This window comes from Melampsora larici-populina (genome assembly GCF_000204055.1).
Source record: "Melampsora larici-populina 98AG31 unplaced genomic scaffold MELLAscaffold_35, whole genome shotgun sequence".
Taxonomy (NCBI): domain Eukaryota; kingdom Fungi; phylum Basidiomycota; class Pucciniomycetes; order Pucciniales; family Melampsoraceae; genus Melampsora; species Melampsora laricis-populina.
Genome location: NW_006768799.1, coordinates 482,101 through 509,309, shown reverse-complemented (window position 1 = coordinate 509,309; position 27,209 = coordinate 482,101). Strand labels below are relative to the sequence as shown.

The 27,209-nt window shown below is 38.8% G+C and overlaps 2 protein-coding genes across 2 annotated transcripts; both read right to left on the bottom strand.

The window, feature by feature from the left end:
* Positions 1 to 1,123: 1,123 nt before the first annotated feature.
* MELLADRAFT_117315 (uncharacterized protein) lies at positions 1,124 to 9,658 on the bottom strand (the record flags this gene model as incomplete). The annotated part of the gene is made up of 13 exons (XM_007413153.1): positions 1,124 to 1,859; positions 1,930 to 2,675; positions 2,764 to 3,369; positions 3,439 to 3,680; positions 3,756 to 4,013; positions 4,083 to 4,373; positions 4,472 to 4,624; positions 4,704 to 4,928; positions 5,012 to 5,160; positions 5,247 to 5,695; positions 6,119 to 7,596; positions 7,677 to 9,428; positions 9,500 to 9,658. 13 exons carry the CDS (start codon positions 9,656 to 9,658, stop codon positions 1,495 to 1,497), a joined length of 6,873 nt encoding a protein of 2,290 aa, XP_007413215.1.
* Positions 9,659 to 13,090: 3,432 nt separating this feature from the next.
* MELLADRAFT_49500 (uncharacterized protein) lies at positions 13,091 to 16,360 on the bottom strand (the record flags this gene model as incomplete). Its single annotated transcript, XM_007413152.1, has 18 exons — positions 13,091 to 13,425; positions 13,532 to 13,739; positions 13,844 to 14,004; positions 14,086 to 14,309; positions 14,386 to 14,447; positions 14,523 to 14,669; positions 14,752 to 14,864; positions 14,945 to 15,026; positions 15,093 to 15,126; positions 15,197 to 15,256; positions 15,328 to 15,343; positions 15,416 to 15,469; positions 15,542 to 15,603; positions 15,667 to 15,704; positions 15,804 to 15,904; positions 15,981 to 16,012; positions 16,081 to 16,170; positions 16,261 to 16,360. The coding sequence occupies 18 exons, from the start codon at positions 16,358 to 16,360 to the stop codon at positions 13,417 to 13,419; spliced, it is 1,593 nt and encodes a 530-aa protein (XP_007413214.1).
* Positions 16,361 to 27,209: the final 10,849 nt, after the last annotated feature.

The following is a 27,209-nucleotide window of genomic DNA, read 5'->3' as shown; positions in this document are numbered from 1 at the left end:
TGGGTTCCACTTTTCCTGTGCTAATATAACTCCTTGCATCCCTCCCAATCACCATACTCCCTCCAATGTCTAGGCACACCCAATTTCAACTCCACCACTTTCACTCCCTGGCTACTTCTCAAATGAAGTGACATGTATTGTCAGCCTGCAGAAGCTACTCGGGCATAGCTGACTGCGCGGGGCCAGAACCGGGTCATAGCCCCAGACTCCAGTCTCTCAGGCTACATTGAGGTCACCAGAAATCGAATTGACATTACTCGCAGTGACATACAGATTTGTCAAATTGTCTGCCAATTCCTTGCGGATTCCCTACTAAGGCCCTCGCGCGGCCGCGTCCAGTCCTACACCCCAATGTTCCTACGTCTTTTCTTTCTCAGGAAGCTTCCTTGAAGAGTCACTTGGGGTCTTTGCCACGGTGTTAAGTCCGGAGGGGCAATAATGATCAGCTGTCTGGTCTGTAAAGTTTTAGCGAGCAAAGGCGGACGGGATAGCCCAAAAAAAATCTTGATCATGGGCTTCAATGTCATTATTGTCTACCATCAGGATCCATTGTATCTTTTGAGATGTCTTTCACATGCTTGGAATTCATTCCAGTTTCCAAGATGTTAAAATAAATTATTTATCTCATAAACTTTCCTCAAAATATCTTCTTATCTTATCAAAAAGCTTTTGAAAGATGAACTTACCCTGAAATTAAATCTCCCTTTGAAGACACTTTCTTCAAATTGACATCGAACCTCTTTTGTACATACATATATACCAATGAGATGTAGATCACTGATTTCTGAACTGAATAAGTACTCTTCAAAAGGGAAAATCCAATATCAGGTTTATGTATAATCATACCATTGTATTTTGAATTCACTGAGATGAAGATCACTTTATGATTTGTATATATTTTAATTTACAATACCTATGTACATTCATTTCAAAACGCTCTCAATCACTAGATTTGTTCTCCAAGACATAAAGCAAGAGCAAAAAATACAAAAATCTATGTAATCGACATTAACATTTTCCTCTAATCTAAAAAAAACAACCACTCAACTCATTCCACTTTTGACCATGTATCTCTCATACTCTTCCTCTTTTCTAATTCTCTTCATTCAACAACTTCCAGAAAAAAAAATTATACGTATATTTATATATTTACCATTATATATGAATATATATATATATCCCATCAAATTCTCCAAGTAAAAAGATTTAAGAAACCAGAACCAAAAAGAAAAAAAAAGGAAGAAGAATAAAAAAAAAAGAGAAAAGAAAACAGAAAAGAAAAGATAACGATTTTTTTTCTTCTAAAAAAATCAACAAACATTTTGTTTCATATCTAAAAACACACACACACACAACGCACACAAGAAAAAAATCAATCCACCCCTTCACATCACTTTTTTCAAAATACAATTTCTTTCCAATCCAGTCCAATCCAATCCAATCTATTCTATACTTCTTTCTTATCCTTTTCAATCTTTTTTATCTTTCAAATCTTTAAACAAACCTTCTACAAATCCCAAACAATGCTTTTAATTCTTTACATTCTTCAATCACTCTCAATCCTCCAATCTCTCCATCTTTCTCTTTTTCTTCTTTCATCAATCCCAATAATTTAATAAATCCATAAATTATTCCAAACGGATGAGGTCTTTGTACCAAGATTCTTTCCAAGAAGACTCTTAAGATTTGTTCTTTAATGATTTCTCTTGAATGACTTCCGTTTGTGTTGGTTGAAGTGATCGAACTTGAAGAATTGGTTTTGTTGGAATAAATGTTCAGTAATAAGTTTACATACCAATTCGTATGTGCATTTGGCCATCTTAATTGATATATACATGAAACAAGTATCATATATCGAACTGAATCCCCCAAAAAAACATCAGTTTTCAATTCCAAAAAAGAAGCAATGAAAAAGAAATCATAACGAACCTTCTGGATCAGATGTTTCAATAAGTTCTTTCAAGATAATCACAGATTCACAACTTTCATCAAACCCATTCCCAACATCCCCAAACTTTCCAGTCCCAATCGCTTTAATTCCAAGTGTCAAAACCAATGCATTGATCAATCCATTCGAAGATTTCCTATCAATTTCAATTCGATTCTTGAACTCTACAATTAATTCTTTCCTTTCGATTTCTAATTCTGTTCTTCCTCCAATTCCAAGTTCAACTAAACTGAAAACCTTTTCAAACCTTTCTTTGATTCCATTGATTTCTAAAACACTTGTAAAATCAGAGCCGATTAATGGTATTGATTTAACTTCTAAACTATTTTCTAATTGATACCCACTAACAAATGGATCTACTAATCTAATTCCAACCGGATAAGCAGCTAAGATCACATTACTTAATTGAATAGCATAAATCGGTAATCCATTAAGGAATGAATGATAATAAAATGCTAAGAAGGTTGGAAAATCGTGTAATAACACTAAAAAGATTCGTACAGTGCCTGTATAAAGTGTTTGTGAGACTTCATCCATCTTTTGATTTTCTTTTAAAAACGGGTTTAAAAACTTTAAATGCGTTAAAAGTAATCTATGAACTGTTGGCCATCCTTCTCGATCTTTAAACATCAATAATTTAGGCATCAATAGTCGATGACTAATTAATGCCATCCAAGAAGTAGCAAATCCAGGGAAGTTCGCAGGTTGCATCGAATCAATCAAATTACTACGATTCAAAGCAAAAACAAATCATTTTAGTGCCTAATATATCACTCTTTTATTTCAAAAAGAAGATCAAAAGCATTCAAACTAACCTGATAGTCATCATCAAAGATTGATAAGAATTACCAAGATGTGATTCTAGTGAATTTAAATGAACCAATAAACTAGAAAAGAATCTAAAAAACGGTTTTTGTTGAAAATGTTGACCTAATTCTTTTTGAAATTTACTCATCACCAATAAAACAATTGATAATAATTTCATCATATAATGAGTTTTAGCTTTACCAATATCTTCACCTGTTGGGTCTGTATGGTATTTGATCATTAATGAAATCAATTTTGCAAATCCATCGACTGGTTGAAAAATTCCTCTATTAGGTTGTCCTCCATTTGCTTTAGATTTGATATATGAATCTAAACTTAATTCCATACAAATTCGAAAGAATGCTGATGAAAGTTCTTCTCCTTTTAAAATTCCATGTGCTTGTAATGATCCAACAAAATCTATAAATGGTTTCTCTATTGAATATGAATTCGAATAGATTCGAATCCATTCTGCAAAACAAAAACTTAATTGTTCTCTTAATTCATTCTCTTCTCTTGTACTTGTGTTGTTGTTGTTTATCGATTTCGGATCTGATTCTTTACTCATCACTACTGATAATTTGTTTTGCATTCTTTCCATGATACTTGTCACCCTATCATAGAAAAAAACTCATCAAGTCCTATTTTGATATCTAATTTTCAATTAAAATCAAAAGACTTACTCAGGACTTGCACGACCAATTTGAACAGCTCTATTCAAAGTCATAATTGAATGTTTCATCATTCCAATCGGTATTACACAACCTTCAGATTCCACAATAGCCACCAAGAATTGCGCCACAAAACTCATGAGAGTGGGTTTAAAATCCTTCAAGATCAATCTAGCCATAACACCATCGAATTCAACAACCGGTACAATCCTTCTTGAAACTAATGCCAAAGTAACCGGAACACTATACTTCCTCTACAATTTTGACAAAAAAAAATCAGATTTCTCGACATAATGTCAACTTCTTGAAAAGGAAAAGGAGAAACTTACTTCATCATCAGCATATAACAACCATTGACAGACTTCTTGTCCGACTTTAGGACTCAAGAAACAAATCCTTTCCAAGACTCTAACAAACACTTCACGTCCTAATCTATCAGATTGAGATCTATATAACATTGCAACTGATTTTTGTGCAACCATTAAAGTAGCTCCTCCTTCATTTAGATATCCCATCAAAGTTTCTAATCCTTCTTTAATCGAACTTTCATCTACATTGGTTGTTGAATCTAATTCAGCTGCCAAAGACTAGAAATACAAAAACAAATCAATTCAAGATTTCGTTCAGAGTTTAAGTCGCTTTATAGAACCACTTACATTGATTGCATTCATAGCTTCATTAACCACATCCTTCTGTCTAACTTCACCTTCCCTTCCTGCCCCTTCATCATCTTTATTCCCACCTTGTGATTGTAAACCAGAATTACCCCAAGTAGAATTATTAGGATTACCGGTAGAAGGAATCGATTGATGAATTGAAAATTCTTGATAAATCCTCAATTGATCTTCATCTAATCCTCCTAATTTTAATCTTAATGGCATAGGTAACATTCCAGAATAATGGGATGCTGCCATTGCAGATGTATCCCAAAATGCATTGGTGGTATGCTATCGCAAAAAGAACGTTCAAATTGATCAGTAAAAAAATTATCAAATTCAATGATTGAGAATCGAGAGGAAAAAACTATAAAATCTTTGTAGCCTACCTCTCTATGTCTTCTTCTAGCTTCAAAAGCAGGTCCTAAACTAATTTCGATTTCCATCATAGCCTTCTGAGCCGCAACTTTTTCAATAACCTGACATCCAACTTCTAAATTCTCATTAGTAACACCTAAAATCTCGTCTTCTTCGACTGTCCACTAAACCATCACGATCAAAAAAAAGAATCAGTCTCTAATTTCAGACAGAAAGGAAAAGGAAGATTAAGAAATCACAAACTTGATCAAAAGAAGAAACCGAAGATCTAAGATTACTAATGATCATATTCCTTAGAGGTTCTTTTGTAGTCACTAGAGCTAATGAACCAGCTAAACCTCTAACCATCATCATTGAACCTAATCTCATCTTATTTTCATCTCCTTCCATTGCAAAATCTTTCAACATTAATTCTCGAGTTGAAAGACTTGCAATCGTGACTGATCTTTCGACTACTGGTCCAATAATCTTATTTCGAATTCAATCCAACCAAGAATTCCGAAAATTAGTATTGGGGAAAGATCGAAGAATGATAAGATTTCAATACTTACATCTCGAATGGCTCTTTCAATCGAATTAAATACGATTCCTCTCCACCATTTCATTCGATTCTCATCATTAGACATCCCATTCCCAGAACCTCCAGTAGTTCCAAACCTCATCAATAAAGGTAATTCGACTAAAGCTTGTTTCAATAAATCTACAATTCAATCCCAAAAAGAGAAATCAATTGAACAAGATCGCTTCTTTTCCAAAAGAAAATCATGACTTGAAACAAACTCTTACCTTGTAAACTATTCGCATATCCCACTTGTCCACCTAATCCTCCTTGACCAGTAGATAACGGTTGTAATCCACCTCCCATAATCTTCCCCACACCTTCAATCCCATCAACAGAAACTTGTTGTTGATGAAGTGATTGTTGAAGTGAACTTTGTTGTTGTGACATCATTCCAGTAGCTCTACCAATCACATTCTCAATCTCCATTTCACTTGTTCTTCCACCTGTCACTCCTGCATCTGTTCCTAAGTGTTGATGAAGTGAATGTAATGGTAATTGACTTGAAGTCGCTCCTTCTCCAATCTCTCTACCTTCTTTGATCTTTTTCATCTCTTCTACTTCTTCTAGTTCTCTTCGAACTTCTTCTGATCCTTTAATCTCGTTCAATTCTACTTCTAAAGCTTTACACAACACTTCAATTTCAAACTTTAGATTTAATTTTAATCCTGCTCTACTATATAATTCCACCAAGACAGATAAGATTGACATTAACCAAGGATTAGGTGGTCTGAAAATCTTACTCTTACTTGCTTGCTCTAAGACTTTACAAACAAATGGGATAGCTACTATTAATCTATTCGATCGTAATCCTTGTGATAACAAATCTTTGAATGAAATTTGTCGATGTTTGATCGGTTTATCTCTTCCTAAAGTTAATTGACCAAGCCATGATCCTAAATTCTTTAAAATCGTTCGATCGGCTCCTGATCTTAATGTAGCTTCTGATTCTAACATTCTACCACATTTCATCAAAGTTTCATTTGTGATTTGTTTAATGATTGAAGGTCTAGATAATTTATCGATCAAATTTAAGTATAATCCATGATTGTTTGGTTCGATTGAAACACGTTGAGTTACAAAATATTTTGAAAACCACCCATCAAACTCTGGACTAAGTGCATTAGAAAGTTCAGATAATTTTGAATCTAAATTATTCGGTGCTAGATTATTGACTATAAATAAAATCTTATCTGAAGTCGCTTCAGGTGGTTCAATAAAACTTTCTTTTGAAGTCATCAATCTTGGATCTCTTTCTTGTGATGATTGATCTTGTTGATAAGTTCCTAACATCTTTCTTCGTTTGAGTTCTCTTTTGATTAGATCGTCATCAGATTGAATCGCAGGAAACAGTAGTGCAAGCGGTTCGTCTGAATCCTCTGAATTTGTTCTTGTAAGTTGTTGATCTCCAATTAAACCTCCAGTCACTAGATCGTCATCTCCTCCTTTTCCAACCAAAGTTGCAAGGTATTGATTTTCATCAAACCGATCACCCGTCAAGACCGATTTCGCTCGAAGATACACTTCAGGATGTGTAAGTTTTAAAGATTCGACTTCTGAAACGGCAGCTGCCAATTGCGGCCATTCTTCTAATCGATTTTGAAATCTTGCCAAAGCTTGAGATCCGAATGCATACCATTTCGATTCAATCGGATGTCGGATCGCATCTAATACGTATCTTACTGCAATCCCAAGTGGTACATATCCAATCAATTGTTCTCTAATCAATGACCCAAACAAAGCAGCTGTTAATCCTAATTCTTTAGCTGGATAAGTTGCAAAGAATTTATATTCATCAAATAAACCTGAAAGTAGACAGGCCAAGAATTGATGAGAATGAACTTCTGAGCTATCTCTCATAGCTCTTAAGATGCCTACGATTTGATCTACTGATAATTCAAGATCATACATCTTTTTATAAAACGCATCTACCTCTGCCTCTGTGCGTGAATCAAATGAAGATAATTGAATTCCTGGTTCATCCTCATTGCCAGGTAAGAAGTTCATTAGTTTAGGATGAAGTTGGACAGCTTGGGTTCGAACTTCTTTGAATCTTTCTAATTCTTCTACACTCAACAATTCATGTTGGTGCCTAATGATTCGAATAAAGATTGAGACCGTAGGTGCACTGAGACTAAGTGTACTAGGCTCGGCGGCGGTTAGGGTATTAGAGGCAGGGCCATCGGTTTGTCGACCTAGGTCATGTGATACTTTTTTTGCCAAGAACTCTAAACATCCGTTTGCAAATCCTCGACCATATGAACTGAGCCGATCACCGAGCCATTTGTCTAGGTTGAGGTATTCCCTTCTTGAGGCTAATGAAGCAAGATCGAGAACCATTTGCACGGATGGTTGGCAATTCAACACTTGTTCTAGAATTTTAAGGTCTTGAGCAATATCTAGTACTCGAGTGACATTCATTTCGTTCGACTCATAAAACTCTCGCAAGGCAGCCATGAGAAAAGAAGGATCGAGTTGCCAGATTCTAAGGAAGACAAGTTGATGAGATGGATGACCAGTGAGGAAAGATTGAAGTAATTGAGATGCTAGATCATTGTGTAAGACACCCCATGGTCGCTTAAAGATCAAACACGCAAAACAAGAGTCAAAAAAAGAGAAACATGTACATCTGATTTCTGAAGGGATAAAACATTTACCTCGACTTGAATGAGAGCAATCATGACCAACTCAGGATTGGCTTTACACGCTCGTTCCATGATCTCTGATGATTTCTCAATCACTTTCTCGGCCTCACCGTCCTCTAGACGGATTCCAGGCTCTTGGACTGGAGCTTGACCAAGAAGTGAAGTGATCTCGCACAGGAGTTCCTTTACATTCCAACCGCTCATTTCGACTGATTTGGCTAAAAGTCGAATGGTGGCTGAAGCTCCCATCAATGCTACTTCTTCAGTTGCCACCAGTCTATGACAAGCTGGACCGACCATTGGAGAGAGTGGAGTGGGTTTGAGAGCGTGTAGGAAGGGAGAGGCGTCAAGTGGAAGAGAGAGAAGTCGATCGATAAGTTGAACCTTGGCAAGCGGACTACGCCATCGTTCAAACAAGCTTGAAATGGCAGCAGTTGAACGACTGGTAGATGTTCGAGTAGGTTCGGTCGATGAAGGTGCAAGTTCAGTAGGAGGAGCATCCGATCGAGTGCTACCTGCAGCGCTATGACTCGAGGTAGAAGTAGGGGTAGAGACTTCCGGTGCTTGAGAAGTACCGGTAGTATCGGATGAGGAAAGTGTGAGGGATGGTGCCAAACTTAAAACTTTGGCAAGGAAGCGTAATCCCCATGCTTCAGGTAAAGTTGATCCATTAGGTCGATCAAAGGTTAATTGGATTACATCTGACCAACGGATTCGATTAGAGTAAAGTTCTCCAACACCACGAATCCAAGAGACATGGTCGATATGAAACTCGGCTCCATATTTGGTAGCTAGAAGAATCAATTCACGTAATTGATCGCTGACTTCTCCTTCAGGTGTACCTTTTGGATGAGCTCGACCAGTTTTGATAAGAACTGATTTACAAAGATCAGCTGTACAAATCGTTGGATCGGAACATATTCGGTAAAGAAGTGAGATTGGAGTGGGATTGGATGGGAATCGAGCTTCTGAAAGACAATGATTTGCGATCTGAGATGCCAACTCTTGTCCGACACGAGACACTAGAGCTTGTACAGCAGCACGTTGAACTGTAGGTGTCCAGAGCCATTCAGGTTCTTGTTCTTGTTCCTCAGATGCAACAGCAGCAGGAACGGTGGTATCAGAGATGATGATGGCGAGTAGCTTTGAGAGTTGAATAGCAGTTAGTTCGGGTAATTGTTCATCTGATGCATTGTTGTTATTGCTGTTGTTGTTAGCAGCAGATGGAGAAGGGGTTTGTGTTGATGGCGTGACAGGGATCGATAGGCTATGAAGTGCAGCACCGATCGTTTCACGTAAGCTTTGAACAGCATCGCGAGCGATTTGTCGCTTTTTGGCTAAAAGCGCTGGATGTTGATACTGACTCGAGACTGGTGGAGGTGGTAAACCGGGTGGAAGAGGAGCTGTAGGTGGAGGTGGAGGTGGTGTAAGAGAAAGAAGTCCTAATAAAGGTGGAAGTAAGAGTAATCGTTCGAGTGGTGATAATGAGGTAGCTCGAATGAATGGAGGTAATTCGAATGCATCACCAGCATGAAGTGCAGCTGCTAGAGCAGTTGCAAACTTGTTGGATGAAAACGGATCACGAGCCAAGAGTTTGAGTTCAGAAGTTAAGAGCCTTAGAGCCAATTGGGATTGAGATGGTGAGTTGAGGACTAGACCAGAGGAGAGATTATGTGAAGATTGAAATCCTAAAGCTGAGATTGAAGCGTGAATAAGACGTTGGATGTAAAACAAGTCTGTATCACCTGGATTTTGACGAACAACCTATTTTGAAAAAAGAGGAGTAGTAAGTAAAAGATCTCTAAAAGGAGAAAAAGTAACAATAGAAACTTAACAGCTTGAATTTCTTGTTGAGCATAAGCAAAGTTTTCCTCAGTGAGACCACCGATTTTGAATACGATTTGAGTTTTGGCAATCTTGGTTAATTCGTTTGCTCTTTGTTGTTGAGCCGTTAGAACAGAAAGACCGGGAGGTGGGGTAGGAGTAGGTATCATAGCCGAGAATCGAGAATTGAGACTTGAGAAAGGGTAAAGTGGGTGTTTTGAGTTATTTTGGTTGTGTTTTTGATGATGATGGTAATGAAGGATATTTAATGATAAGTTTTGATTGATATCTTCATTTTGATTGGTTTGATTGATCGATTCTAAGATGAAGATACTTTGATCGATCTCATTTTGTTTTGATACTATTGAGTTTATCGATGATGGTGAATGGTACTTGTTGTTGTTGTTGTTGTTGGTTGATGGTGATAGGGTGAGTTGATGGGTGGTGGTGATGATGGTTGTTGACCGTTGGTGACGATGAGTTACACTGAAACTACCTTCAAACTACAGTCTCAAACTGCATTGTCATCCTAAATTATCAAACCCTATCATCCATTAAGATTTGACCTGCTGACCATTCATCTAACTCCTCTTTAAAAGCCTCTCACTTCAGTAAGCATCTTGTAGGTTATCAAAATTCAATAAATTATGCGATACATTTCCTGCAGAAAGGTTCCAGACATCTGAGCTTGCAAGCATCGGTATGTCAGGGTAACTTTAGTAAGTTGACTAAGAAAGAAGTTAAGAACCAATCTTAACAATCCATTTGAAGTCCATGTTGGCACGACCCAACCGAGCATAGCCAAATTTTGTGGAAGATCATCTTACAAAATATATTTAAATATTGGAATGTCATCCGGGAAGTGTACATATGTACCTCGTGGTTTCTATACCCTTATAAATTTGAAGATGAATGAAAATGTGATAAATTTTGGTTGTTAGAATAAAATGTTCGTATAAATTCCCATAGAGAATTGATTTGATTCAAATTGATTCAGTTTAAGTCTTTGATATTCTTTAGTAACTGTTATTTTGATAACTTTTTTTAATTACTAACTGATTGAGAAAGGTTTGGAAAAATGGAAAATTTACTAAGCTAACTTTTTAACAGTAGGGTGCAGCGGACTGATTCTGTGCTGAATTGAGAAACCTAACGCTACACTAGCCGCTATGATTTTGTAATGATGCGACCCAATCAACCCGCTACGCTACTGGAAAACTTTGCAGTAGCAGAAGAATAATACACCTCCACCTGGCGAATCATTCATGATTGGTTTCCTGTTTTTGGCCAACCAATTAAGAAAAAACAGTCAGCGTAACAAAACAATTACATATTTTGAAGTACAGTCAATCTAGATTAGCTTGGCCAATCGAGAATTTTTATTTTTATTTTCAGACGTATACAGGCCAATACAGGCCATTTTATAAGCATACATAGCCTTCAACTGCGACACCACATTCAGTTGAATGGGCCCGTTTTGACGATTCAAGCTTCTGACTGATCAGCATCTATCAGCATCAATCCATTCCGTCCAAACCCATCCTTAAATCACTTGAATCCTCTTTACCTCGTCACTAACTATCCTTTGAAAATTGTGCATATCATCTAGGCTTTCATCCCGCGATCCAACCACCCTTTCGATCTCGGCTGTAACAACTCGGCTTTGACTCAAGTAAGCTCTTTGAATATTGTTCTCATATTGCGATCGATCATCTGATCTTTGAATATCTTCTTTGTCTGTCCAATCGGTCCAATGTCCTGTTCCATTCATCAGATATCTCCAAGCTCATCGACTCAATTCCCTATCTTATTACCAATTCAGGGTGTGTATTTTCTTTGACTTAAGTCCTGTTCACCGACTAAACCCCCGCTAATTGAAATGTTACATTTCTTTGGACTCCCTTCTGCCTGTCAACTCAAGCCCTGGTCTTTGGTTTAGACACTCTAGAGTAATTTGGGGATCCAGCAATCTAATAGATCCAATCCAGCGGCGAGGATCGATCTTGTTTTATTGCAAATCATCAGTAAGAGGCTACTTACCCAGTCTGTGGATCTCATTATATTGTTTTTTCTTGCTATCCGATTTTGCTGTGCTTCTCGAGAAAAAATCAGTGTCTTATCTGTGTATAGGAATTTTGTACCTGTCATCCCAATGCTCAATCAATTCAATAACATGGACTGTTTACTGTCATCATCCTCAGGTCTAGTTGATATAATTTCTGGGCTTTTTCTGTCGCCTATGAGTTCATTAGGCCCACAGTCTCAGAATGCACAAACCTCTTGCAAATGCTTAAAGACTTGCACTGTACTTTCTTACTTTGCGGTCATGAAGAACTGTCTTATTTCCTTTTCAGTAGGACCTGAGATCATACTTGGTGGTTGCTGGCTTCCTTGCATACTCCAGTGTGGAGTACACGATCTATGACTTGATCTAAGAACTGTTGGCACTCTGCCTATCTGTGACCATGATCATTGCACACGATCTCCTCACTTTCTGGCATGGTATCAATGGATTTGGAAAGCGATTGAAGCACCACATGAAGAGACTGTATCCCAATGGCAAGCTGAGGCTAGATGAGATACAAGCAGAATGAACATTGAGACAATGGATTTGATCTGATGTGACAGATTCAAAGCTAAGGAAGATAAATAAGAAGGGAACGATTGAGTTAGTCAACAAATGGCCAGAGCTTAACAGTTGAATTTACGAGTTGGATCTGGAGCCTAAAGAAGGGATTCAAAAGTGAGAACACGGGCTAAAGACAGCCCTTCACTTGCATCAAAGCCAAGATTTCAAAACCGATAGACTCAAATAGACATAGAGGGTTGAATCGAAGACGCAGAGGGCCAAATCGAAGCTTAGAGGTCTGAATTGAAGTAAAGAGATTGAATTCAAAGCCTAGAAGACAAGGTCAAGCTCACACTAGAGGTCCTTGGCTGAAATGGAATATGGGATCGATGCGTGTAGGATGAAAGTACGGTGCTGAAGGTTCATAATAGTGAAGCGCTGTTGACTGTGGTCAGCAGTGGTTGGTCTGACTCATGACCAGACAAACATAAGCATATGAATCATATGTTTATGCTTATAGATTTACCTGTATTGCTGTAAAAAATAAATAAATAAAATCTGCTCGGACAAGCTAATCTAGATTGACTGTAGAGCGATTGGATGTGATGTATTTATGTTTTTCTTTTGGGTTTGAAATCGATTTGTTGGGGGGTGAAATCAGATTGAGCAAGCAAAAGATTGAGCCAATCAAAACAAATATTTGATAGGAAGAAATTAAAAAACCATGCATACACTACTTTCAAAGAAAAGATGATGGTAGTGGCAAGTATAAATACGGCTACCATCTACTCAGAAATGAAATTAAGGCTTTATCAGTGAACTTATTCTCCCTTTTTCAAGAGAGTGCACAGGTGTTTGACTGCACTTTGGTTTGGATTTAAGAAACTTCTTCATTCCTTATAATATTGCATCTTCGTCATATCCCAAGTATAACCATATACCTTTTGTCAAAACATTTGATCATAACTTGGCTGACAAAAGTCTTGGAGTAAAGATAAAATTTCTAGTATTCAGTCTGAATAAGCCCAGTGAAGAAAAAACAAATTCTATTCTCATGTTTAAATTTCGGAGATATCTGAAACTTGGTATGTACAAAGATTTACTTCAAGCCACATCCCATTTCATGAAGAATTGTAAAAATGCAAAGATGATAGTATTTGGAATCTTTGGTTCAGCAGAAAAAAAAAACATTGGTAAGTGAAGACAACTTTCCATTTCTAGGGGTTTGACTATGGTACAGGTGTTTGTGTCAGAGACCAGAACAGTGAGGTGATGTAGCTTTCTTGGAAAAGGAGATGAAAGAAGTCCATGTAATATTCAAGCTGGTGGTTGCTTAGCTTCATATTTTTGATTCATACATCAAAACAACTTCAAAAAAGATTAGATCAAAGCAAACCCCAATAAGTAAAAAATAGAAGTCAGTAAACATTACCAAATGCTATTACTAACCAATCCAACAAAGACAAAAACTTACCCAATCCCAAAATTTCTCAAGTTTAGTTTTAGGAACAAATGAAGTTTTTATATAAAATTCATTCATCTCTTCGATTTGTTTAATTCCAGTTTTGAAATCCATATTTGAATATTCAATCCATTTGGTTTTACGTGTAAGTTTCCAATAAACAAAACTAATCAAATAAAGTACAAGTGCACCATAAGCTGCGATGAATCCTGATGAAGACCTTTTGAATTGATCAAAAGCAAAAAAAAGAAATTCAAGATTAGTTTTGATCGTTTTTCTAGGAGTATTTGGAATACTGAGCTTTATAATTGTGGAAAAATTTACCAATGATCTTTGATGAAAAAAGTGAACCCATTGAAAATGATAATCAAAATGATCATTATACAAGCAAAATATGAAAGGTATGGTTGAAAAGGAGACTTGTAAGGTAACTTAGATCTATCAAGACCTTGAGACTTCATACCATGATAAAATCGGATATAAGACTACAAAGCAAGGAAACAAACAAAAACAATTCCTATCAAACCCTCGAGAAAGTAAGAAGTAAATGGAAAAACAAGACTTACGAGTAAAATAGAGAGCCAAGTACAAAGACCAGTAACAGAAGAGAAATTAGAAAGCCAACGAAAAAGAGTCGTACCGCTTGAACTTAACCTCAAGAAAGCTAGTAATGAAAAAGAAGCAGTGATGACTAGTGACCACATTGGAAGTCCTTTGGGTGTACAACGTTTGAAGAAGCTTGGAGCTTGGCCTTCTAGAGCTAATCCATAAAGAATACGACTTCCTACATCTGGAGATGTTATGAGTATCGATCCAGATCAGCAATTTTTCGCGGGAAGGAGAGCTGGTAGGTTTGAGTTACCAACATAATGAACTATTTCCAGCTGAGAAAGCAGATGTTAAAATCACGGCATTGATAATATCAGGTCTGCAAAATCGATAAAAGTTAGTAACTTTAAAGTCTAAAACAAAAAATGAATGAATGAGAAGAAGAAAAACATACAGTACTTTGATCCCAGCTCTTTCCATAGCAATAACAAAAGGAGACGAACTGCCAGGTCTACTACCTTTCAACTTGAAGAGTCTTGGATCATCAGATGGAACTAAGAGACCGATAACAAAGACACCTCCTAGGTAGAAAATCAAGATCCTAATCCAAAATACGATGTCAACCCATCACTCAGTCTTAGATACCAATTAGTGTTTGACAAAGATGATCTATTTTTCATTACCTGAAAAACACTCGTTTGATAGCTTTTGGTACTGTTTTACGGGGGTTTTCTGCTTCACCAGCTGCTACTGCTACAGTTTCAGTACCGACATATGCAAAAGCTGCGAATATGAACTGATTAACATCATTAGATTACGGCGCATAAAAGTAAAATGATCAAGAGAATCAAATGATTTTAAACAAAACCTCCTTACCACCTGCCAAAACGCAAGGAATCTACCAAGTGCACCTGGGATATCAAAAAGTTGAGTAAATGGACCTGGATCTTTCCAGTATCTGAAATATGAAACCTCAATCAATGAGATACTTAGTGTACTGATTGAAATAAAGCTGATTCCTAACCTGAAACCTATAAAATCATGGCTTGGACCACCACCTTTCACCAAGAGAATTGATTTAGTAAAGTGACCTTTCTTGAGCTGAAGTCAAGTAAGATGAATCCTCACCAAGATCAAGTACTATTCCGGCGATGATTAAGATCACGATCATAGTTACTTTCAATAAGGCTGTTTATAAATTAAGTGTGATTGAGTTTAGCAACTGAAACCACTCTTTGTAACGAGCCTTCAAAACTCACCAAAACAGAATTCGGCCTTGACAATCAACGTAGGTAAATCAGCACCAATTGTTCAGCTTCTAGGAAGGAAGTTGATGAGTTGACTCACTTCCCCAAACCACTCCACACCCAAAAAGTTCAAGGCGCATATAGTGACTGTGAACTGTGTGGTAGACAAGGCTTAATTTTTTATTGAAGATTTGATTGTTCAAGATTCTGAATTATGGAAACTTACAACTGCAATATATATTCCAACGTTTGTTGCCGTATCCCAATATTCGACAATAAGTGCCGCAGCTTAGCAATTGATAGAGTGTTAGTTAAAAGTTTCAATTCTGAAAGGATATGTTTCCAACAAACCAGTAATTTCAGTTGCAAGGCTTATTCCGGCTGAATACCTAGATGAGTTTTTCAACAGGAGTATTGAATGGATGAACGAATGATGCTCTCAGTCGTCAAAAAGTATATCTCTAGGTAGCTGTTGGAGAGTTTCTTACCATAAGTTAAATCCAACACTACAAGAAGCCGCAGGATCCAAGAATCGACCAGCAAAATGTGTGATAGCTCCCGAGATTGGTAAATACGAGACCATCTCTCCCTTTCCAGAAAAAAAACGAAAAAAAAATCAGAGTGTGAAGTTCGGTGATTCGTAAAGTCGCGATAGCAAGACTTACTAGTGCCATTTGAACGCCATACACAACTGCCCCTAATGAAGTACACGAAGAGATGAAGACATTAGCAAAGGTATTGCAATAGGTGAGTTTTTCGACGAACCCATGATCGTATAACCCAACAGCAAACCTACTGGACCGGCAGTGGTGAGCGCTTGACTAGTACCCAAGAACAATCCAGTACCGATAGTTCCTGCAGGATACAGAAAGTATTGAAGATGTCGATTCTAGATATCACCATCGAAGATCACGAGCATAAGATGAGATCGTTGGCGAAGCTCACCTCCAATAGCGATCATAGAAATGTGACGTTGCTTGAGCTTCCGCTCAACTTCACCATTGGTTAAGACCTCCTCAACGCTGGCATCTGCTTTTTCACTCATGGCTAACGATTATTTCGCGATTGAATTCCGAGGGGATTGAAGCACAAGATGAGAAGCAGAACTGAAGGTATCGAAGCTTCGCAATAGATATAAAGAAACACAAGATCAAGCTGAACACCACATTAAACCACCCACATATCTTATAGTGTGTTTATCGGGATGATCATGATTTGAGGGAGAATGAGAGAATAGAATTTGCTCCTATCTGCGCATGCCATCATCGGAGTCTATAAATATATATTTACGTAATGATCAAAATCCATTGAATCAAATGCCAAGTGGGGAATGAATGAATCTAGAAAGATCAACAGGATCTAACAACATCAGAAGTCTCGAAGGACCAAATCACTCGAAAGCTTGCGCAACGAAAGTAGCTGCTACCCAGTACTGTCTGCTACGACCCCTTCTTAGAACACGCAGGCCTCGGAATTGTACCCTTTCGTCATATGCAATACATACATGGCCAAATTCACAAGTTTGATAAATCCTTTCTGCAATGAGAATCCTAGTGATGTCCACATTTGTGCGTGAGTCACATACCCAGGTAGCCATTCGTTATCTATCAATTGTGGTACACAAATATTGTTCTGGAAATTTCCAGAACGCTTTTTCCAGAACGCCAGAAGTTTTTTTGTTTGGTGTGTTCTGGCGTTCTGGTGTTCTGCAACTTTGAATGCCCCACACTCCAGAATTCCAGAAGCCCGACTACACCATGAACCAAACCACCACCTACTCCGCTGGCACTCCCCTCATCCCCTAGGACACCAAATCTCATCCCTCTCCCATCTCAGCACTTCCATTCTCACTTCTCGATTATGGCTCAAAAAAACCCAACCTCAACTTGAAAGATTCATGTATGTATAATATTACATACTTTCTCAAAGGCAGATGGGGAAGATTGGCCTGCCGAGTTGAAAGTTCAAAGTGATTGAAGAACTCTGAACGCCTGTTTCAATCGACAGGACATTTAAGGCCTCTTTGCACCAAACCCATCGCACAAACGACTGATGTTCATGAATCCGGGCAAGATACTACGCGGCAAGATGCTTTTTTCACTCAATCTATTGCGACTCAAAGTGTTTGAAATGGGCTTGGGAACAATAATCATTTTATCTTTCATCTTAGTGTCGCTGTTTCACTAGTTTTCAAGCTTTTGTGTTTTCTTTCTAGTTTCCTTCTATATAGCTTTCTAACTAACAAGTACAAAGAGTACAAATTGAGACTTAAGAAAGAATCTCAATATGATGATACCTGTATCGATTGATTTTTGTGCTTGAAAACCGGGAGAAAGTGGATGAAAATCATAAGAATAAAACGGCCTCTATGTATCGATTGGATTGCAGTGAAAGCTTTGCCTCTGAGTATTAATTGATTCACGGTGAATGACCCATCTCAAGCCAATAAAAATTTCTCGATACCTGGAATGGGTTCCATATAGAAGTTTGGTGATCTGAAGTTCAAATTGAAGGTCGATTAAAAGGCCTGAAGCGCAGATGGGTGAATTTGTAAAGTGAACGGCGTGATAACTTGATCTTCTTGGGTTGGCTTGAGGTAGTTGTTGCTGATCACTTGATCCATGTTTGTTAGGTGATGCATGTGGGGAATGAACGGCTGCAGCAGAAAGTTTATGTGTGTATTTGTGTTTTTTCCAGAACGCCAGAACGCTTCCCGAAGGGTTCTGGAGTTCTGGAAAAAACCTTCTGGAAATTGCCAGAACGATATTTGTGTACCATAAATGTAACCAACGAAGATGAATATGCTAACTTTGCTTTCACTCTCATTGCTCGAGTTTTGTACATAAGTTACTTGTTGATATTTGCAAATAACATACTTAATACGAGTTTCTTAGAAAATAACTTATAGAGAATGAACTTAAGAAAATATGAAAAAGAGGCAAGATAATATGAAAAATCACAAGTACAATGATAAATCCCAAGTACACTGATAAAAACCAAGAAGGATTATAAAAGCAAGAGCAATCATAAAGCTACATAACAATTGCCATACAAAACCAATGATACACAAGATATGTAAACAAAGATAGCAATGCTAAAGTGATGGTAAAAACAAGAGGATTATCACAAACACATTGTAAGACTACTTATAAAAGATGCAAACAGTTATCAAACCAATTTATTGTAAATTGATGTGCTATTGGTGATGTGACAGTAGGGGACAGCCATTTCAACAATAGCTCTCTTGCACATTTTTCTCACAGCCTGCCAGTTAGTGGCATGTGTCTGGGCAGGACAGGGATTGACTAATTCAGACAGTCAATCAGACAGCCCCACACACTGTGGTGCTGTACAATACTCACAACCTGCCATGAAATGGGGCCTAATATAATGGGGCTCATGGATTCCATGAAGCTCAAGAGTTTTTCATCAGATTGATTCAATTGTGTCCCAACTGCTTGCCACCAATGATGTGTCCATCAAGAATTCACACAAACCCAAGTTGGGGCTTGTCAGACCTCTGTGGAACCTGAAAAGAGGTGTCCAGAGGTGTCCAGCTTGCGCGCAGGGAGGGACACTGGATCCAAAATACAGCCAGGTGAATGTGACATGCCTTCTCTGTATGGAGTTTCACAGATTGTGGCACATTGTTCATGCTCTTGGCAACAATCCACAAACAAGTTGGTATTGAGCCTTCCCAAGCTTTTCCTCCGGCTGGTCACCACCATTTGACCCATTTGAACTGAAACAAATTCACTTTTCCTGTTAAAACTGTAAGACTTCAAACAAGAACTTGTTAACCTCTATGATCATTCTACTCTGCTTAGATGCCACAAACAATCAAACACAAATAAATAATAGTGATAAGAAACAAAGATAATCAGGGTATACAAATATGGTTCTGGAAATTTCCAGAAGGGTTTTCCCAGAACACCAGAAGGTTTTTTTGGGTGTGTTCTTGCCTTATGATGTTCTGAAGCTTTGAATAACCAACACTGTGTTTTCCACAAGATCAGGAGGCTTCTGGTGTTCTGGTGTTCTGGAAAAAGTTGTCTGGAAATTTCCAGAACAAACTTTGTTCTATAAGTTTGTTTTGCAAATTTGTTTCAGGAAAAGGAGATCCTAGTCTATATATCTACAAGAGCATTCAGGTTCATTAAGATCCTATAAGAATCTCATGCAAAATGTGAGTACTGTCCTGTGTGAAATACCCAATGGACATATGTTGAAGTCATCAATTGCAGTGGAACACCTTCACATGAATGGTTTGTGTGTGGGTTAGCATATTCTTAATTATGGATGAGTTGTTCAATTGAACACGCTTAATTTTGTGAAGATGGAGGGTTGTTTCTAAAGGGTTGTTTGTCCAGTGGTGGTGCACCTGTTATATGTTTTACCATGTGGTGTATGGAAGGCAAAGGGGGTGGATTGATGGGGATGGAGAGATCTTGTCTGTCCATCCAAGCAGCCCACCAAGAGGGAATCTGACTGGGTGTGGAAGGATTGGTGCAATGATTGGAGCCTCCAAAGGAATGTGAGGTTCCAGATGGGTGTTGTCAACACAAAGATGGATGGGGATATCTGTTTTGGTTGGGGTTGTGTGAAGTCTGCAGATGGTTTCCCAAAGGGGAAAGCTGCAGGGTTTTTTTGGTTACAGTAGCCAATACAAAGTTGCACAACCCTTTGGTTGCCTCCAAAGGGCTGTGGATGCAGAGAGATGATCTCACATTGAGAGTGAGAGCACTGCACAGTTTGATGGTTTTGGAATTACAGCTGTTTCAAAAATTAAAGTGGCTGTTGTTGTTTATGATTTCTTTTTTTTCATATCCGTGGTTTTCAATGTTGCAGGAAAGGTCAAATCTGGAGGACTAAACACAGATCTTGATGCCAACATTTGAGCAGGCTTGACCTCATCTGCTCCCCATTCCAGATGAATAATTCAATCGAGTAAAACAGATTAACCACGGATATGAAAAAAATAAAATAAAAAACAAAGACAGCCACTCTTATTTTTGAAACAGCTGTAGTAGTCATAAACAAAATTTCCCACATCTGCATCTGTCACTCTTCACCAAAGCATTCACACACATTACAGCACTTTACAGCATATGCTTTCACCCAATCTCAATTTACCCTATCTACCCTACCCTTACTCTTCTTTTTGGCTTCCTTCCCATTCCCATATGTGATTCCCATTGATTACATGAAATGCTAGTCAATTCCCTGATGGATCAGATATGCAAGTTGGGCCCCAAGTGCAGTGCATGTCAGTTTAACCCCGAGTCAGCTCTTGATGTTTGCCACCCTGGCTGCCAACTTTTTCAAGTGGACCAACAGCACATTCATCACTTTGCCAAATCATGTGCCATAATAATTGCTCAGTCATTGCCCAGAAGCTGGGCAGCCAGATTCCAAGTGGGGACGCCTCTGGAACACCACAAGATGTTTCTTAAAAACAGTGACACTTACAAACACCATGTCTGTTTTGAGGTAGCATGTCGACGTGCTCACACCAATCAATTTCCATAGAGTGTGGATATAACCTACAAACAGGTCTGAGAGCTAAGCATACAATTGCCTTTGTCAAGAGGTTCAGACAGCAAGAGTGTTAAATGGGCTCCTTTGTTCATAGTTCCATTGACAAGCGGTACATTTTTGATTGTCTATTATTATTAACAAAGGATTTGCATTTTCTAGAGACAAATTGAATAAAGATCCATTCAAATTTATTACACAACTCTCCGTGTGAGTACATCAACGTGCTCATGGGGGACGGGCATGGTGAAACTTAGTGAAATGAACAGTCAGTTGGGTGTGGCAGACACCCCCCTTGGCATACAGCCCAAGGGACAGTAAATTTCATAATATTTCCCAATCTAACACCCCATGGGGTGGCCAGCAGACAACACTACAATGTTTAAGCACTATACTAAAGTCAATTGTGACATCTGGATCCCAATCATCTCAAAATTTCCTAAAGAAATGAATGATAAAAATAATCATGTAAAAATCGGAATAAAAACCACTAAAAAAGCCAAATCAAATACCAGTGATAATCATGCCCCTTGAGCAAATTACAGCGGCCATTGGGTTTATGGGCCGGCCCTGAACTCACAGGATTGGGTCACAGCCCTACACTACCCACTAGTTTTATACACAATAAATCAATCTTGTGTTATGACCTTACTTGTATAAGGCTTACCTGTGGTATGCTTATACTGTACCATCTAGACTTCTTGTGATGCGTAGAGCAGGGACTCTTTTCCTTACTTAGCAATCTAACTACAATACCTGAAGGCCCTTTCTATCTCTTGCATCTTGTCCCATCAAGCCAAGTCCTATCATATTGCTAAGTCTTAGAAACACTCAGGATCCAAGAGAAGAAAGAAAACGAAGAAAGAAGAAATTTAAAGTTGCAAAGTTTAAAGACAAGAAGAAGAAAAAAAAAAGAAAGAAACACGAAGAATAAGAAGATTTAAAGCTTAAAAGAAAGAAAAAGAAGGTTTCAAAAAAAGAAAACAGTAGATCAAAGTCAATTAAAGTAGTGACAAGTTCAGATTCGAGATCTCCCCGCATCATACAGCAAGCCTGCATCAAACTTTGAATTGATACACAAACCTTATTCCCTCGAATCCCCTCGATTAACCACCCAACACGCCGGAATTCGGTTTACCCGTTAGTCCTAGTAGTTCAGGACCTAGTGAAAGGTTTGAAGACGTAGAAGATACTATAATGGAGGTTAATGTAGCTGAATTGATGAAAAGAATGGACGAGATGAATGTGAAATTAGAAGAAGAAAGCAGGTTAAGACAAGAAGCAGAAAGAAGATGGTTTGAGTTGAAAGAAAGTGTTGAAAAGAATAATTCCAATGCACCATTACAACCTACAACCGCTCCAACTCCAAACCCGAATCAACTACAATCCCAAGTCAAACCTCCCAAAATCGCGACACCCAACAAGTTTGATGGAGCAAAAGGCCAAAAGGCCGAAGTATTTGTGAACCAGATAAGCTTATATATGCAGATGAATGCCTCAAGTTTCATAAATGAGCAAGCTCAAGTTGCTTTTGCATTATCTTACATGGATGGGAAGGCTAGTCTATGGGGTCAATCTTTAACTGATCAACTTCTGGACTCGGAAAGAATGCGACTGGTAACTTGGAAGAAGTTCATAGAATCCTTCAAAGCCACATTCTTTGATACAGAAAGAATCACCAAGGCCGAGAGAGAGATACGAGCGTTACGTCAAACTCGATCGGTTACCGATTACTGGATAAAGTTCTCCGAGTTGTCTCTAATTGTTAAATGGCCCGATACTGTACTCATCTCTCAATTCAAGCAGGGGTTAAAAGGAGAAATTAGGGTTCATATGGTTAGAGATGTTTTTGAGGAAGTAGAGGAGATGGCTAAATTAGCAATCAAGATCGATAATGAAGTTAACGAACGTAACTCAGAATTGACTCACCAGACTTGAACCTCTGCATCAATTCCTATAACATCATCGACTTCTCTTGACCCCGATGCGATGGACTGCTCAGCTTATAGGTTGAACATCACGAGTGAGGAGTATAAGCAAAGAGGTGCAATTGGAGCTTGTTATCATTGTGGTAAAGTTGATCATTACATTGGAGATTGTCCTGATAAAAGAAGACGAAGTAATAGGGGAGGTTGGCGAGGAAGAGGTAGAGGAGGATTTAGATCAAAGTTTGCTGAGGTTGATAGTGTAAAGGATGAGTTGAAGAGTGAAGGAAGGTCTGAAGAATCAAAAAATGGAGATGCTCGGGAGTGAAGGTTGTGCCTCCCCCGAGCGGTAATGATTTATCATCAGAAAATAGTATAATTAAGCACTTGAAATAAAAGATACAAGAATTATTGAAAGCATTACCATTTTCAATGTTAAAAGTGCCACAACCATAAACGCGAGAGCCCTGATCAACAGCGGAGCTACTCATGAAGCTATCAGTAAGACCTTCGTAGTAAAAAATCAACTTCAAACCAAGCCTTTAACCCAAGTCAGAAGTGTTACGGGCTTCAGTGGACATGAATCCAAAATCACGCACACTGGTGACTTTCATGTGAACTCCTGTGATACACCACCAACTACCTTTATTGTAACCGACCTAAGAGACAAGTATGACATTATTTTAGGCATGCCATGGATCAAGAAGAACTATCAATTGATTGATTGGAAGAACAGCAAATTCAAGACTGAAGAACTTACCATTGCGGCTGCCAATGCAGTGTCGTTCAAACCGAAACAAGCCTCGAGGAGTCCTGAGGAACTGCCAAAGAGGCACGCTAGGAATTTCAACGAGGGGGTGGAGTCTACGTGCTCATTCACACCCCCGCAATGTGAGTTCGATTTGACTTTATCATCCAAGATTGAAGAAGCAGCTGGCAAGCCAGCACACCTTCTAGAAAATTTACCAGAAATCGAGTCGATAAGGAAAGAAGAACCTGCAGCTGTGATAACCACAGTTTCGTCCAAGCCAACAACCACCTCGAAGACCCAACCTGGAGTGGAGCCTGAGAGGGATACTAGGCAAAGTGACGAGGGGGTTAAGTCGAGCAACGGCTTTCTAAAACCCCCGCAGAGTACGTGTACACCTTTAATTTCCAACAGACGTAAAGAACAAGTGAACAAGCATTCTCACTCCATATTACAGATGAACTTCAAGAAACTGCGCGGGAGCTCACCACGATCAAACATCATTCTGGATCAAATTCGACGATCCCAGCAACCAAGCCCAACAATGATACATGCACTCAAGACTTTGTGGAATCTCTCAGCAAAGATCGCTGCGGATAAAGCTAAGGAGACTCCGCCGAAATCAGCAAAGGAACTTGTGCCTGAATGCTATCATGAGTATTTACATATGTTCGAGAAGGCAAATTCAGATGTGTTACCTCCTCACAGGCCATACGACTTCCGGGTAGACCTTGTTCCAGGAGCAACTCCTCAGGCCGGACGAGTAATTCCCCTATCGCCAAAAGAAAGTGAAGTCTTAAATGAAATGATAACTAAGGGTTTGGCAAATGGCACTATAAGACGCACTACATCTCCTTGGGCGGCTCCAGTTCTATTCACCGAAAAAAAGGACGGCAATCTAAGACCTTGCTTTGATTATAGAAAGCTGAATGCTGTAACTGTTAATAACAAATACCCTCTTCCCTTAACAATGGAACTAGTTGATAGCTTACTCAATGCTGACAAATTCACCAGCTTGGACATGCGGAACGGATATAACAATCTTCGGGTACGAGAAGGAGACGAAGCAAAATTAGCATTCATCTGTAAGGCTGGACAATTTGAACCACTTACAATGCCTTTTGGTCCAACAGGTGCTCCGGGCTTCTTTCAATTTTTTATACAAGATATACTGAAGAATCACATAGGACGCAATGTTGCGGCATATCAGGATGTTATACTCATTTATACTGGCCCTGGAGAAGATCATAAGACAGTGGTCAAAGAAGTATTGAACATCCTGAAGGCTCAAAATGTTTGGCTTAAACCCGAAAAGTGCAAGTTCTCAAAGAAAGAAATCTCTTACTTAGGTTTAATCATTTCAAAAAATCAGATTAAAATGGATGCAAGCAAGGTGAAAGCGGTCAAGGATTGGCCAGTTCCAAAGAACCTATCCGACACTCAGACCTTTTTAGGATTCGCCAATTTTTACAGAAGATTTATAAATCAATTTTCCAAAGTTGCACGACCGTTGAATGAATTGTCCAAGAAAGATGTTGAATTTACATGGAATGAGGAACGAAATCAAGCGTTTGAAGCACTCAAGACGGCCTTCACCACGGCACCGGTACTCAAAATAGCAGACCCATACAAACCATTTGTATTGGAATGCGACTGCTCGGATTACGCATTAGGAGCTGTTCTCTCACAAGTATCTAATGACGATGGCGAACTTCACCCCATTGCTTACTTATCACGATCCTTGATTCAAGCAGAGCGCAACTATGAGATCTTCGATAAAGAACTCTTGGCGGTAGTGGCGTCCTTCAAGGAATGGCGTCAGTACCTTGAAGGTAACCCACACCGGCTCAAGGTTATAGTGTACACTGATCACAAAAACTTGCAATCCCTCATGACAACCAAGGAACTTACAAGACGACAGGCGCGCTGGGCCGAAACTCTGGGCACGTTCGACTTTGAGATAAGTTTTCAACCCGGTAAACAGTCAACTAAGCCAGATGCATTGTTGCGCAGGCCAGACTTTGCACCTGCTGAAGGAACCAAACTGACATTTGGACAGTTATTAAAACCCGAAAATTTACCGGCTGACGCATTCTTGAATGAGCTAGAAATTGCTGAAATGTGGTTTGAAAATGATGATCTATTTGAAGAGAGTGAAGAAGATAGACTAAACGAAGAAGAGCAAATGGAACCAAACCGTCAAATATTACGAGATTCAGATTTAATCGAACTAATCAAAGAGAAAGCAGGAGGCAATGAACACATCAAGGAATTGATCAGGCTGTGCGAAGAAATGCCAAACTCGAAACATCTACAAGGATACCAAGTGGAGAATGGAATTTTATATTTCAAAAACAAAATCGTTGTACCATGTGATACTGATCTAAAGGTTCAAATCTTGCGTTCTAGACATGACAGCAAGCTGGCTGGGCACCCAGGATGAATGAGAACGCTAGCTCTGATTAAACGAGCCTATCACTGGCCGTCGATGAAGGCCTTTGTCAACAAATATGTGGACGGTTGTCAATCATGCCAAAGAGTGAAGGCTCGAACCGAGAAACCGTTTGGATCATTGCAACCATTGCCTATTCCTGAAGGACCGTGGCTCGATATCTGTTATGACTTGATTACGGACTTGCCGGAATCAGGAGGGTATGATAGTATTCTCACCGTGGTCGACCGACTAACAAAAATGGCTCATTTCATAGCCTGCAAGAAAAGCATGACCTCAAAAGAACTAGCTGACTTGATGATTCGAGAAGTTTGGAGACTACATGGCACCCCAAGAACGATAACGTCGGATCGAGGAAACATTTTCATTTCCAGAATAACAAAAGACTTCCATAAACAATTGGGGATCAAAACGCAGTCTTCAACCGCTTATCATCCGCAAACTGACGGGCAGTCGGAAATCACAAACAAGGCGGTGGAACTGTTTATTCAACACTTCACCTCTTATAAGCAAGATGACTGGTTTGACCTGCTACCATTTGCAGAGTTTTCATATAACAATAATGAACATGTTGCAATAGGAATATCACCATTCAAGGCTAACTATGGGTTTGATGTGAATTTCACAGATGTTCCTGCGAGCACGCAATGTGTACCACTAGTAGAAAACCGATTGGAGCAGATCAAGATGGTGCAAAGAGAATTAAAGGATACGATGAACTTAACGCAAGAAGAGATGAAGAAACAACATGACCGAAAAGTAAACAACACACCGTCGTGGGAGAAGGGAGACAAAGTTTGGCTGAATAGCAAACACATGTCAATGTCAAGACCCACTGTTAAGTTTTCACATCGTTGGATGGGACCATTTGTAATTTCCGCACGAGTTTCAACTAACGCTTATAGACTTGAACTACCCAAATTCATGAGCAAAATACATCCTGTCTTTCATGTTAACTTATTACGGAAGTATGATCCAAGCTCAATTAAAGGACAAGAAGCAACCCCGGCACCTGCAGTAATAATCAATGAAAATGAAGAATTCGAAGTTAATGAAGTATTGGATAAGAGAAAGAAAGGCAAGAATGTAGAATATTTAATTAACTGGAAAGGGTACGGAGAAGAACACGATTCGTGGGAACCGTCAAGCAACCTTCAAAATGCTCAAGAACTAGTGAATGAATTTAATCAAAAATATCCTCAAGCTGAAGTAAGATATAGAAGGTCAAGGAGAA